Consider the following 15,349-nt stretch of genomic DNA (forward strand, 5'->3'; position numbering starts at 1 on the left):
CTGTCAAGGGGAATTAGGACTTGCATCCCTTTGAAAATGTCAAACAGAGGTTTAAATCCTCCTATAGTAAGCTTAAGATGAGGTTTTAGCCAATTAATATCTCTTAACAACTTTTGAAAATTATTAAACTCAAATCAATTCAAAAGCAAACCATTTTCTTTTTGCATGTACACCTATAAGCCAGAAGAGGGCGCTAGATTCCACCACAAATGGTTGTGAGCCACCCTGTGGTTGCTGGGAATTCAATTTCTCTATTTTTAACTATAAGTCTAGCCTTTAAGGGCTGAGCCATCTCTCTAGCCCCAACTATCTTTTTTTACTAGAATTTTCTGTGTCACAATCTGTTTAGGATATAACTGGGGTCTCAAATATTGAAAAGATACTTCCTTTGAATCTTTTTTGGAATGACAAGTATTCCAAAAAAATTTTTAAATCTCGTTATATTGGAGCAAAGGCTTGTAGAAAAACTCCTTTAGAGAAATCCGCTAATAAAGTATCATATAATGAATAATATACACTAAAAGATTTAAACTTTTAATTTTTTGTATTAAAGTAACAATATTATATATATATATATATATATATATATATATATATATATATATATATATAAAAGCAATTAACCATTCTTTGTGGCAAACTTTTCTAATGATATCACTTCATGGGCTCCTAAAAATTGTGAGTAAATTTATTGAATGTAAACCTCCCACCTTTACCAGAAATGTAAAGGAATGGTATAAAAATATCTTTTATATCTATAATAATTCTATAAGCATTTACTAGAACAGCAACTGGAGTAGGCAAGTCAGGCTGTAATGTCCCATTAGTTTCATAAATCTTAAGTTTGAACTTTATTTTGGTTTAATTTAATAACCAATCTTTTTTAGCTGAGTGAGAATATCAGATAAAGGCCAACCTTATCCTCTAATACTTGTTATATACATTAGAGGAATCAAAAGCATCTCATTTTTAACAACTTTGGAAGGAAGCAGATGTAAAAGAACCAAAGCAAAATTGAACAATTTTTTGTCAGCAGGTATAGTTATAACTCATGGAGGGAAGTAGACATAATTTTAATGTCTCCAGCATAATTATAACTCTCAGCCCACAGACTGTTGTAAAGTCTTTGGGTCTTAGAATTTCCCCTCCTCCAAGAAACAAGGAAGGCAAAAGACAAATTTCTCACCCATTTCTAGGATCTGGTCCTGAAGACCCAGGACAAAAGGAACACTTGGCGCCTGAGCTGCAGAGCTCAGTCTGCATTGTCTTAATTTAAATGTAAATGCTCTTAATCTCTGGCCTGTTCTCTGAGGCCTGGTTAGGCCTGAACTTCCGTGTTTTTTTTAACTTTAAATTTAAACTTTAAAAAATATGTGTTGTATCTTTTTTCTATAAGTTTGAGAGGTTCAAAAAATCTCAAACTCAATTTGCTGGTCCCTTTAAAAGTAGCTTATACCAACAACCAACTGTTAGGAAGGCTTTTCCACCTCAGCTCCTTAACTACAGGTGTTAAGCAAACTTATCAGCTGCTGCTCTGCATATTAAAACTGTCTTTGAAAACCAAGTTAAACTAGACCAAGTGTTGGATCAAGCAATTTTAACAATCTTTTAAACATTAAACATAGAACACCATAAGACATATCAATCATTCACACTAAGACACCTGGACAAAAAACACAATGAGACATGTGGACATTGGTGCGCCAAGGGACAAACAAAGAAGGCAGAATTATGGATACTACTCAGTGGTCTGCCCTTTTTTGTTTTTCAAATTCTTTTAAACCCAGTTCCTCTCGTCTAAGGCCTCTCTTGGGCCTGCCAAATACTTTCCTTTCCCCAACTCACTGTCACTCCCTAGATGAGTTTAGCATCGCATCGGGTCAATGTTCACTCAATTCTAGACCTATATCCACCTTACTCGCACTTCTTGTAAACACAGCCATAACTTAGATAGCATCCATGGCTTTTCTTGTTTACCTAGTGCTCCGGATGCTCTACTTTTTCTTCCATTTTCCGTGGAGCTCCACCAAGACAGTGTTTCCTCTACTGGTCTTCCCTTCTCAGGCCCCACGTTAGGTGCCATTCTGTAGCTGCCTGCAGCTATAGGTTACTGGGTTCTCCTGAGAGGAAGCCTAGGAATGGACAGGAATGGAGGGTGAGAGAAACGTAGGGCCAAGACAAAGTATTCTGATCAGGACCCCAAGTTTAATAATTTGCTTTCACATATAAAGGGGAAGCTCCACCCCCAGAGTCTCTTCTCAATTTAGCCCAGGGATTGGGCAAGGAGATAGCAGTCTGGAAGGTGTCAAGGCTAGCTCAGCAGGCAGTCCATTCTTCTTAGCTCAGGTAGCAGGCTCCAAGGCACCAAGGCTGGTAATGCAATGCCTCTCCTAGGTCCTACTGTTGCTTGGTCTATTGTGGTAAATGACTTTGCAGGCCTGCTCAGGCATGGGGGAAGGGCACAAAGGAATTTATTTGTTTTCTCTTTAAAGGTCTCTCTACCTGTTTGATTACATTTCCCTGTATTTCTTTAGGGGATTTATTCATTTCCTTTTTAAAGGACTTTATCATCTTTGCAAGATTAGATTTCAGGTCATTTTCTTGTGTTCCAGTTGTATTAGGATATCCAGGGCTTAGTGTAGTAGGGTAGCTATACTCTGAAGGTGTCGTGTCATATTGCCTTGGTTTTGTTGATTGCATTCTTATGCTGGCCTTTAGCCATTTGGTTGTCCCAGGATATTCCTTGTATAGCATATATCAGAAAGATGGACCTACCATTGATATTCTTGGTATAGCAGGCCTCTTATGGGCTGCCTTGGGCTGGATATTGGAACTCAGGGGGAAGTGCACATCTCAGAGTAACTGTGTGTGTCCCAGGGCACTCAGCTAACAGGAGAATATGTGGACTCCGACCTGAACTTTCCTGGTGAAGTAGGCCTGGTGGAGATCAGTGGAGCTTTGGCAGGACAAACATAGTATAAACTTTTTACTATGACTCAAGAACAACAAGCAAATTTCCAAATATTATTATGACCTAAAAATGATTACATTCTAACTAAATTACTATGAGATTTTATTATTGTTATAACTAAATTCCCAATGTAGTATTATTTCATAATATAACAAAATGATTATTAGACAAAATTTGCTAAGAAAATCATAAAATGTCTATGTGGATAGCCCTCTATGACATTTAAATTCAAAACACTTGTGTACCTACTAGACTACGTGTTATTAGCTAAATTAGAAATAGCAATAATTATAATATCCATACATCAGTTTAAATTGACTATAGAAATTATATATGGAAAAGCAGTAATATATTCAAAAGAATGATGAGGGGAAACCAAGCTTATAGAATTACAGTAGCATTACTATGGTATATCTCAGTATTTTTACTAATAGTGTCAACTTGGTCAGTGGCAAGGAAAGTTCAGCATCAGAGTCATACATATTCTTTTCCATGACTCATGACAGAACTGGCACTTTAGTGTAACAGAAAACGGATGTCTTCCTAGGAGCTTCCTAATGAAAAGAAGTAAATCCTTACCCTGTACATCACTGCAAACGAAGATCTATTTTGAATAATCAAAGTTGGTTTTTTTGTTGTTTTTTTGTTTTTCAAGACAGGGTTTCTCTGTGGAGCCCAGGCTGTCCTGGAACTCACTCTGTAGACCAGGATGGCCTCGAACTCAGAAATCCGCCTGCCTCTGCCTCCCGAGTGCTGGGATTAAAGGCGTGCACCACCACCCCCTGGCTAATCAAAGTTTTCTTAAAATAGAAAATTAACACCAAAATAAAAACAAAATTGTCAACTAATCAATGTCATTTAATAAACCAAAGGGTAACCCATAGCCAGATGAAAGTTGTGTGTAGTGCCCTTATCTGCAAATATAAAGCAGTAAAGAAAATCTAATAATAAAACTATGAAAACTTGTGTATAGTTATAAACATGTATCATAGCATGAAATTCTTTTCTGTTATTTATTAAAATCAGTGAGGACATACTTCAGTTGTAGATAATGGATGAACCTCATAATTGTAGTATTTTAATCAGGCAAAACTTCATGAAATCAGGACTATATGTCTTACTAAGCATCAGTGTCTAGGAAACCACACCAGCAGCTTCTGTCACCATGGCCATGATGCATGTTTTTGTCAGAATGAGGAGAATACTTGCATGTTTACTCTGAAGTCACAAGGAGCTGGAATACCTGTGTAATGGTCCTGTTGTAATAAAACATTAAATAACATTTTCAATCTGTCCAACAATGATGCATATAATCATTTGTTAATTTTTTAGTGGATTCATATTATATGCAGGCTATAAAGTTGCTACTTGCACAAAAGAATCTTCCTGTCTTCCATGTAGCCACAAGGGAAAAATAATTACACAACAAACACTTTCTCAATTAGCTAGTAACTATGGAACAAACAGAGGACATTGTTAGTAACAACTGCAAAAATGCACCTTATTTTAGCCATACCAATAATGATTATGTTTGAGTTTGTGAAATTAATTTTTAAGTGATCATACACAGTAATGGTTTTATTATGGTATTTTTGTGCATGTGTAGTATAATTTGTTCTAATTTGATCCTTCCTTGACTGTATGGGTGATATTTAGAAAATGGCACCAGGTCCCGCTTGTTCCCAGGCAGCCACAAAAGAATCTTCCTGCTCTGTCTGACCGGGGCTCTGTCTAGCTAGATGTGCAGGTCCTGGCACCTATGAGATGTCAGTGTGGAAGATGGCTCTGCCAATCTACCATGCTGCATCCATAAAGCTCAGCTGAACCCCAGACAATATCTGTCATTCTCATAGTACCTGGTAGAAATGAGACTCCTAAAGCTTAATGATTATCTAAAGTATTTATATATTTAGAAATGCTCAATTAACAAGATGCCCATACAATTAGAGTTATTACCTAACATCTAACCTTTCGATAGAAGTTGCTACCCAGGACAGCTTTTGACCTATCTGTGGTTCTCCATGGCTGCCAGCCTCCTTCTTCCCCTTATCTTCCTCTCTTTCTCCCCCTTCTCTTTTTCTCCCCTCTCCTTTCTCTTTTTCTCCCCTTCCCTTCCTCTCTTCTCCCAGCTTCACCTCCACTTCTACTGCCTAATCACCGAGCTCCACTGCAAATACAATATAACAAAATAAATATCCTGCTACACTTGGCTGTCTTCCAGAGTCCTCCCTACCCTCCTTTTCCTTGACCCCTTCCTCCCTAGATACAGTTCTTCATTCTGCCTTTGCATCAATCACAGACACCCCATTCTTCTCTTTTTGCCCCATCCCTTCCTACTTAAGATCCTTTTACTTCTCTTCTGTGGTCTCCCCACTAGCTTCACGGTGAGTACACTTATGCACACCTACAGACACATGTTTCTTTTAAAATTTATTTGTGTACTTTTATACCATATTTCCCTTTCTACAAAGATGCTAAACGTCTTTGATTATTTTCCATTAAGAAATAATTCAGCCTTAGCTTTTTACATTCAAAATTTAAAACAAAAATAAAACACAAGTTTTGTTTTTTTTTTTATGTCCAGTACTTTGGAAACATCAGGAACTGCTATTCATATCATCTTTCCTTTCAATTTTAGAACTTCAATGACCAACATGGTGCCTAGTACACTGTGAGCATACTTTGTTGGCTTGTTTCTTTGATTTTGTTTTTCAAGACAAGTCTCTGTATTTAGGCTTGGTTTTTCAAAAAACCTTTATGTAGGTCAGGATGGCCTTGAACTCAGAGATCTGCCTGCCTTTTGCTCCAGAGTTCTGGGATTAAAGATGTGCATTACCATTGCTGGCTTGTAAACATGCATTAAGTACATGTTGAATAATATTCTAAGTTGAATAATATTCTAATTATAAAAAGTCAATTTACTTATATTATGTAACAGTCTATAACATAAATTTTAAGATTGAAAGAGCAATTATTTCATTGTTTAATGGTTTTTTATGAGAAATGACTTTAGAAAGTGTTATTTTTACTTAATGGAGTATATATCGCCAAAGAGAATTTTATAGCTTTGTAATTATGACTTTATGCGTTCTCTAAAGGAATAAACTTCTGATTGAAGCCTCACATGATTCTCATAAAAAGAAAGTCTTTTAAAATGGGCTCATGCAATTATAAAATGCATCAGAAAATATCCACCATGAATGGAAGCTTATCAGCTACTCTTAAAAGTTATCATCCACAATAAGAGAGAGAGAGAGAACAATCATAGGTATCTGGAGACAGGTGATCCAAAGCTGAAGTCTTCAGATTTATACATCACAAAACATCTCATGCAAGGTATACTCAGAAATAGAACTGTTCAATTTATACTGTAGCCAACTTATATTGGAAGGAGGATGATGGTTATGACAAGCTTCCTGCTAAGTTTGTTCTACAGTAACAGTATCTGTAAACAGTGTTCCTTTCTACAGTTTACTCAAAAATGGTAATTCCTACTCAAGGCTGGCCTGTGGATGTATGTGTCCTCAGGCTCAACACACTACTTCAAGGTTCAGAACATACTTTAGGTTTCTCAGACAGAGTCTCATTATGTATCAAAGACTCTCCACAACCTATGATCCTGACCCAGCCTCCAGAGTGCTGGCATTAAAAGTATGCAATAATAAATAATTTTAAAATACATGTTTCATTTTCCTTTTCTTTTTTAAAAGTATTATTCTATCTATGTTTGGTGTATGTATTTGATGTAGGTGTGTTTGCCAGTGCACATAAAAATATGCAGGTGTATTTGGAAACCAGAGACCAACTTCAAGTGTCATCCCTCAGACACCATCCAATTTTCTTTTTAGACAGAATCTCTCACTGGCCTTGATTTACTAATTAGCTAAACTGAATGGCCAATGAACCCCATGATCCTATCTCTCTGTGCCTCTCCAGTGTTTTGTGGATTCTAGAGATCAAACTCATGTCCTCATACTTGTTCACCAAGTGCTTTCCCAGCTAAGCCATTTTCCCCAGTCCTTGCATCTATTTGTTAAATAAACACAGCCATTTCCACTTTGTCTCATATTTTTTATATTGCCATATTCTTATCTTCATCTCTTTTTCTCTGTGTGACCCACCTGATTCAATCTAGCATTCTTGGAATTTCTATCCAATTGACAGTGCTCTTCTGAGTCACAACAAAGATCCTAAGACAATATCAGGGACAACAGTAATATACAACTGACCCAGAAAGCATCTATGATGAGTTTTGCCTTCAGTAATCTGTGTGTCAGTACTGTCACTTCTATTGGCCATAGTTGGTCAGTGAGTTGGTCTTTTCCAAGAAAGCACAGTTCCTGGGTATCTCACTATACAGTTTTCTGATTCATGCTTTGATTTTTTTGTTTTTTGGTACCATTTATTTCTGACTTGTGTGCCTCACTGTCCTTGGCACACCTTGAGTGGGTGAATCTCCTTGTTCACATGCGTTTATTCTTGTGAGAACAAGAGACTGAAAAGATGAGTCAGTGCTGTTCATCCCTCTTGTCCTTATAGCTTGCTGTCCCTCCCATAAGTTGGCCACACTCATTTGCTTTCCTTAGACCCGGTGGTTGCTTCTTTGAGCAAAGCTTCTTGTACATTTTTCTAAAACCAGATTTTTTTTCAGCACCACCTGGGGACAAAATAATGTCTGTCCCACATCTCCTGGCTCCTCTCCAGAGAACAGAGTCCAGCAGTCTGTCACATAATAAGCTCTCCATATGATGGGAAAGACTTTTCTAATCATTTTGGGTTTGTTTCCTCATTATACTTCAGCATCATCACCTGAGGTGTTTGAAAATGCCCATGCTGGAACTTCACCTCAAACCAAATATAGCAAAATTTTCTAAAGCACAGAGTCATGTTAAGCGCCTTTCATGAGATTGTTATACACTGCTGGGCCTGAGAGCCACTGGTTTCAACAACGTGTTTATGTAGTTCTCAGCTGGCAAGATATCGTATCCTACCCAGGAGACACTTAGTAATACCTGGAGATACTTGATTGTCAAACTGAGATGCTGCTTGTCATAGTTTGGATTTCTATTGCTGTGACCAAACACCATGACCAGAAAGCTAGTTAAGGAGAAAAGGGTTTATTTAGCTTATACTTCCATAATGCTGTTTATCACCAAAGGAAGTCAGGATAGAAACTTAAGCATGGCAGGAACATGAAGGCAGGATCTGATGTAGAGGCCATGGAGGTGTGCCACTTACATGGCTTACTCAGCCTGCTTTCTTATAAAACCCAGGACTACCAGCCCAGGACAGAAACCACCCACCATGGCCTGGGCCCTCCCCCATTGATCACTAATTGAGAAAATGTCTTATAGCTGAATCTCATGGAAGCATTCTCGCAAATGAGGCTCCTTCTTCTCTGAAGACTCTAGTTTGTGTGAAAACCAGCCAGTATAGTGTTGCAGTGAATATGCTGTTGAATAATCAGTGGGAAGATGTTGATAAACATCATCCAACACACAGGATACTCTCAGTCCTCAATGAATGTCTCATCTGGTGCAAACCAAGTCCAGAGTTTGGCTTAGGTTTTCACTCTTTCATTTAAAGCATTCTCTGGTAAAATCACCACCATGTGAATCAAAAAGGTGATAGGCAGAAGACACATAAACACCACTATGATGAAACAAAGATGTGGTGAACAGATCAGAAAGGTGGGGAAAATAAGGTGGTGCATACTCAATGGGTCTTCAGTCCAGATTCGGCCAAGGGCTGGTTTGATGTCTGTGGCTCCTGTTATCACAGAAGCCCATGCAGATGTCCATGGTACAGGCTGCTATCTGGATCCATCTTAACCTCCTTGGGCATAGAACAGCTGGTCTAGCCTCTTTCTGGCTTCACACAGCTCTCCTCAGCTCATGGAGGAGAAAATCTCATCCTCTCTTGAGAGGCTTGCCACTAGGATCTTAAGCATGCTCCAGACAACACAAAATAAACTTGTTTTTTATTCCCTTTTTTCTCTTTATGGGGGTGTGGTCACAGGGGACAGGTGTGGCCATGGGAAGACTGGGAGGTGAGTGTGATTGAGGTATATTTTATGAGATTCCCAATTAATCAATAAACATATTTTATTTTTCAAAAAGGTGATAGAGGGGCGTCCAAGAAGGCATTTTACATTGACACTATGATTCCTAGGTGGCAGTAGACCTGCAGATGCCTGCACAGGTGTCGACAGCAGGTCGCTTCTTAAAGCTAAGCCTTTCCCATAAGCTATTATGGCTTCTGAGACTGAGCATAGCCTACGGATTAGTACAAACCAACAGTAATGTAAACAAATACCTTCAAATACCTTAGACATGGGTTATATATTCAGATTTACCTTAACTCCTTGGCCATTTTGTGATTTTTGGCAACATAAAGTATAATTTGTTATTAGTAGTAAATATAATTGTCAAGCAAATGTACATATTCTCTAAGAATAACTGTATTAATTTTTGCTTTTTTATAGTATAAAGAAAAAAACAGAACTTGAGGATGAAATTCACTCATTTGTGGAGATGAAGATAAAGAATAACAATTACCTCAAACAGCTCTACAAGCAGGCTTATCACATTGGGGCTATTTACCACCTAGCCAAACACAAAACAGAGGAGCTGGAGGATAAACTAGCAGAAGTGAGAAGAAAATTCAAGGTCAGGTATCATTGGTCACCTTTTGACTGTGCAAAAGGGGTGATTAACCTGAGTTGTCTTGAGTTAGTCTTTCTCAGTAGTCAGATTAGTTAAGAATCTCCCAAGAGCCCAGTAAACTTTCTGCTACACAAGCCCAGGGACCAGAGTTCAAATTCCAAGAACACATGTTAAAACTGGACACAGTACAAACCCAATCCTTGAGGTTACAAAGACAGATGGATCCCTGGAGTCTACTAGCCAGCCAGTCTACCCAAGTTGATGAACTGACTTCACTGACTTCAGGTCCTGTGGGAGACCTTATCTCAAAAAATGGAAGAAGAAGAAGAAAAAGAAGAAGAAGAAGAAGGAGGAGGAGGAGGAGGAGGAGGAGGAGGAGGAGGAGGAGGACAAGAGGAGGAGGAGGACAAGAGGAGGAGGAAGACAAGAGGAGGAGGAGGACAAGAGGAGGAGGAGGACAAGAGGAGGAGGAGGACAAGAGGAGGAGGAGGAGGACAAGAGGAGGAGGAGAGGAGGAAGAGGAGGAGAAGAAGAGGAGGAGGGGGAGGGGGAGGAGGAGGAGGAGAGGAGGAAGAGGAGGAGGAGAAGAAGAAGAGGAGGAGGGGGAGGGGGAGGAGAAGGAGGAGGAAGAGGAGGAGGGGAAAAAGAAGAAAAGGAACATAAAGGTGAAGTGACTGAGAAAAGCCACTTGTCTCCACAGGAAGGTGAATCCATGGATATGAACACCCACCTACACTGTACAACACACACCACAAAAGGAAAATATCATTTAAGTCATGTGTCTTAGATGTGTGTGAGGGAATAGGAGTGGTGCTCGATATCTAACCCAGGGCTCACACATGCTAGGCGACTGCCCTATCAAGTGAGGCATATATTAAGCTCTAGTATTACTGTTCTTTTTAAACCCCATCTAACATACAAGAAGAAAAATCATATTTCTCCAAAGGATGGGGGTTCAGTGCAATTCACTGAGCAGCATTTTATCTATCTTTTGCTGAGAACAGCTGTAACCTTCCAGACCTAGGAATGTGGAGCTTGATTGAGTTTTCTCATGTACACATAACTTGTATGTTAGCTAGGGAAGATTCTAAGACCTTAGAGCCTCTATAACACACCAATATGGTGTGTCTCATTAGCCTGCAAATTAGTGCGAGGAAACTTCTGGAAGACAGTGCTACAGAATCAGATGTTCATGGGACATTCCTCAAGTCATTCCTATTTGAACAACAACCCATTAGTGGATACCTCCTGCTATGTGCTGCAATGTCAATCCTGAGTTTCTGACCTGGAAGACACATGAACAAGATACTGGCCACCATACTATTGAATGTCTGACTGCATCCCCAGTGTGGTGCTGGTGACTTCACCTGTGACCCTGTTCATTCTGGAAATAATTCTATCACTGAATCATGATCCCCACCATGTTTTTCTTGAAGGTGTATCTTAATATGTGTTGACATGATGTGCTGAAATTAACCAGAATCTCTGCTATCCAGAATATGATTACAACCATATCACTTTTGGGTTATTTCTGAGAAATGGTCTAGCTCACTATAAAGGTAGAATTTCTTGTAAGTTACAGTAAAATGTCATGCATGTTTTGGGCAGTAAATCACAAATAACTAAAAATACCGAACAACTCCCAGAAATTCCCAGCTATATGAAATGATCTGACCTATGTTTTTCAAGCTTTAGTATCAATAACCAGCCTATTCAGGAAAGAACTGCCTTCTGAGACTATAGGGTATGATTCACAAGCTACTAGAACATGAGACAAGAAGTAGGTAGTGCATCTTCTTCATGACGGTGAATGGACCAGTGTAAACAACCAAACTTGTAGCTGAGTTGTGTATTTGCCTGCCTGTGAGTCACTCAGTAGCCATATCACATAACAAATTAATTGTTATAATATTGCAGTGCCATTATCAAAAACTAGTTTTTCACATATGCGACATTTGGATAGTAAGCTCCTCTTTTCTATAAAAATATTGTAGGAAGAAAAGATAGCTTTTTATTATTTACCCAAATGAATAGTTTTTCAATGGTTTCAGCAAACAGTTATTATTGTTTACAATGTATTGTTTACACTATAACACTTATCCCATTTGTAAGCAAACAGACCCAAGAGCTAAATATCTGCATCATTAAATATTTTTCAACCTGAACAGCAAAGGTGACCCCACACTATGGAACGTACTCTATGTTTCTCCCTGTTTCTTTTAGAATATGAGGCTCCAACTTAGATAGACAGTATTGTATGTTATCTACACAGAGGTTGAATATCAGTATTGCTATATTCAGCTGAGACCTGTTAACCTCAGACTAATAAACTTTAAAGATATTCTCAATATTGTATTTAGGGAGAACCTGTTTGGGCCATCACCAGACTTTATACTGAGGTCATATCTACCTTTAAGCATCCTGACTAAGTACAATCAAAGGCAGCTCTGTCTTGGTTTGGTTTGGTTTGGTTTGGTTTGGTTTGGTTTGGTTTGCCTTGCTTTGCTTTGCTTTGCTTTGCTTTGCTTTGCTTTGCTTTGCTTTGCTTTGCTTTGCTTTGCTTTGCTTTGGTTGTTTATATAAATCTTGAATTGATTTCAAACCTGACATGGAAATTTTATCTCCTATCTATCACTCTTCGGTACATGGAGGTTGGCTTTCTGATTCTAAACTGAGTTTTGTTTATGCTGAGTATTTTGTTCCTCTTTCAGTTTGAATGTGGGTTTTAAGACAAACACCACACTGTTTTTATTCTGGAACAGCTGTTTCCAGCAGTATCACAGCTCTCTGCTGCCACCTTCTGGATTCTGGCTGCTAAAACCAGGCAGCAAGTTGATCTGTGATGAGCTCTTGGCAGAGGCTCAGAGGCTGCCATTTCTTTTGAAACCAAGTCTCCCTACATGCTCTTTGAAGTGATTGTTGGATCTCCTTATTTCTTTTCTCCAAAATCAGAATCAAACAGCTGTAACAGAGGCCTTGTGGCCTGCTCAGCTTAAAATATTTACTTACTCTTCCACCCTTTATTAGAAGCTTCTCTGACCCCTTCTCTGAAGAACTCAATAATTGCAAAAGTAGGCACAGTCACTGTCTGAGGCCATGAGTGAATATACCTGGATAGGTGACACACAGAAGAGACTGCTGTTCCACAACAAAGGCCTCACTGCCCTGAGCTAGTGTCTCTATGGAGGGCACAGAACCAACTTTCTGCTAACTCTGAACAAACACAAGGGCAGTAAAATGTAGATTATGGGCAAAGAACCTCAAAGGACCCAGGATCCTTGAAAGAAGAATAAAAATGCCAGTTGTGCATAGGAGGAAGGTATAGAGCTTTTTTGCCGAGACAAGTCCTTGCTTGGCCCTCCACTGCCCTCTACTGAGAAAGCTTTACTTTCCTCCAGCTGCCAAAGAACACAGGGACATGTGTGTTGCCAGCAACATGTCCTAAATCTGAGTTCAAAGCAGGGGATGCTGGGTACAGATAAGAGACCACCTTGCAAATGTTTTGGTTCACTTAGTTGATGTGTGGTGAGGACTGAAAAATGCCCCTATATATAAAACTTTGAGCCTTTCTCAATTGTGGTCTTCAACATTAAAAAAGAGGTGGGTGGGAGGGGTGGACTGAGGCAGATGATTAAGAATATTTGCTGCTCCAGCCAGTGGCATGGGATCCTTCCTGTCTGAGCATGTGCCCTGAGCAGACCTTGGTCACTGGCTTCACACCCAGCCCCACAACACCTGGAGAAAGCTTGACTCCCAGAAGGTCTGACAGAACAGGATCTCAGGAGCTTGGTCACAGCAGAATTTCAGGATCCCAGAGGCAGCTTGAATCCCATAAGCTCTGACACACCTAGGATTTGAGGACCACAGGATCCCAGAATCATAGGATCCAAGAGACAGCTGGACTCTGAGGCATTCTGACACAACAAGGATCACAGGAAGGACAGGCTCCAGTCAGAGACAGCAAGGGCAGGTAGCACTAGAGATAACCAGATGGTGAGAGGCAAGCACAAGAACATAAGTAACAGAAATCAAGCCTACTTAGCATCATCAGAACCCAGCTCTCCCACCAGAGCAAGCCCAGGATACCCCATCACACCAGAAAAGCAAGATTCAGATTTAAAACCACTTCTCATGATGATAATAGAGTACATTAAGAAGAACATAAATAACTTCCTTAAAGAAATACAGGAGAACAGAAGTAAACAAGTAAAAGCTCTTCAAGAGGAAACAAAAAATTCCTTAAAGAATTACAGGAAAACACAACCAAACAGAAGTAATTGAACAAAAATTATCCAAAATCTAAAAATAGAAGTAGAAACAACAAATAAAACATAAAGAGAGACAACCCTGGAGATAGAAAACCTAAAAAAGAGATCAGGAGTCATAGACTCAAAACATCACCAACAGAATACAAGAGATAGAAGAGAGAATCTCAAGTGCAGAAGGTACCATAGAAAACATTGACACAGCTGTCAAAGAAAATGCAACTTGCAAAAAGTTCATAATCCAAAACATCCAGGAATCCAGGACTCAATGAGAAGACCAAACCTAAAGATAATAGGTATAGAAGAGATTGAAGATTTTCAACTTAAAGGGCCAGTATATACTTTCAACAAAATTATAAAGGAAAACCTTCTTAACCTAAAGAAAGAGATGTTCATGAACGTACAAGAAGCCTACAGAACTCCAAATAGACTGGACCAGAAAAGAAATTCCTCCCATCACATAATAATCAAAACTTCAAATGCACAAAACAAAGAAAAAAATACTAAAAGCAGTAAGGGAAAAAAGTCAAGTAACACACATATAAAGGCAGACATATCAGAATTACACCAGACTTCTCATCAGAGACTATAAAAGCCAGAAGATTCTGGACAGATGTCATACAAACCCTAAGAGAATACAAATGCCAGCCCAGGCTACTATACCCAACAAAACTCTCAATTACCATAGATGGAGAAACCAAGATATTCCATGACAAATCCAAATTTACACAATATCTTTCCACAAATTCAGCCCTACACAGGATAATAGATGGAAAACTCCAAAACAAGGAGGAAAATTGCCCACAAGAAAAAGCAAGAAGGTAATCTTCTTCCAACAACCCCAAAAGAAGATATTCACACAAACATAATTCCACCTCTAACAACAAAAATAACAGGAAGCAACAATCACTTTTCCTTAACCTCTATTAACATCAATGGACTCAATTTCCTAATTAAAAGACATAGACTAACAGACTGGTTATATAAACAGGACTCAGCATTTTACTACATATAGGAAATGTACCTCCGTGATAACGACAAACACTACCAAAGGGTAAAAAGTTGGAAAAATTTTTCCAAGCAAATGGGCCCAAGAAACAAGCTTGGAGTAGCCATTCTAATATAGAATAAAATCTACTTTCAACCAAAAGTTATCAAAACAGATAAGGAAGGACACTTTGTACTTGTCAACAGAAAAATCTACCAAGATGAACTCTCAATTCTGAACATCTATGCTCCAAATGCAAGGGTACCCACATTCATAAAAGAAACTTTACTAAAGCTCAAAATGCACACTGCACCTCACACAATAATAGTGAAATATTATACCAAAACTTTTGGGACACAGTGAAAGCAGTGCTAAGAGGAAAACTCAGAGCTCTAGGTGCTTTCAAAAAGAAACTGAAGACAGCATACACTTACCAGCTTGACATCACACCTTAAAGTAC

At 38.8% G+C, this 15,349-nt stretch overlaps 1 protein-coding gene across 2 annotated transcripts in view; it reads left to right on the forward strand.

Annotated features, from left to right (window-relative positions):
* Positions 1-15,349, forward strand: part of Ccdc178 (coiled-coil domain containing 178) — a 339,248-nt gene that overhangs the window by 104,634 nt on the left and 219,265 nt on the right. For both annotated transcript variants that reach the window (XM_076913040.1, XM_076913038.1), the window contains one exon: positions 9,456-9,639. In XM_076913040.1, the coding sequence (XP_076769155.1) occupies positions 9,456-9,639 (184 nt within the window). The remainder of the gene's footprint in view (positions 1-9,455; positions 9,640-15,349) is intronic.

Source organism: Arvicanthis niloticus, chromosome 14 (genome assembly GCF_011762505.2).
Source record: "Arvicanthis niloticus isolate mArvNil1 chromosome 14, mArvNil1.pat.X, whole genome shotgun sequence".
NCBI lineage: Eukaryota > Metazoa > Chordata > Mammalia > Rodentia > Muridae > Arvicanthis > Arvicanthis niloticus.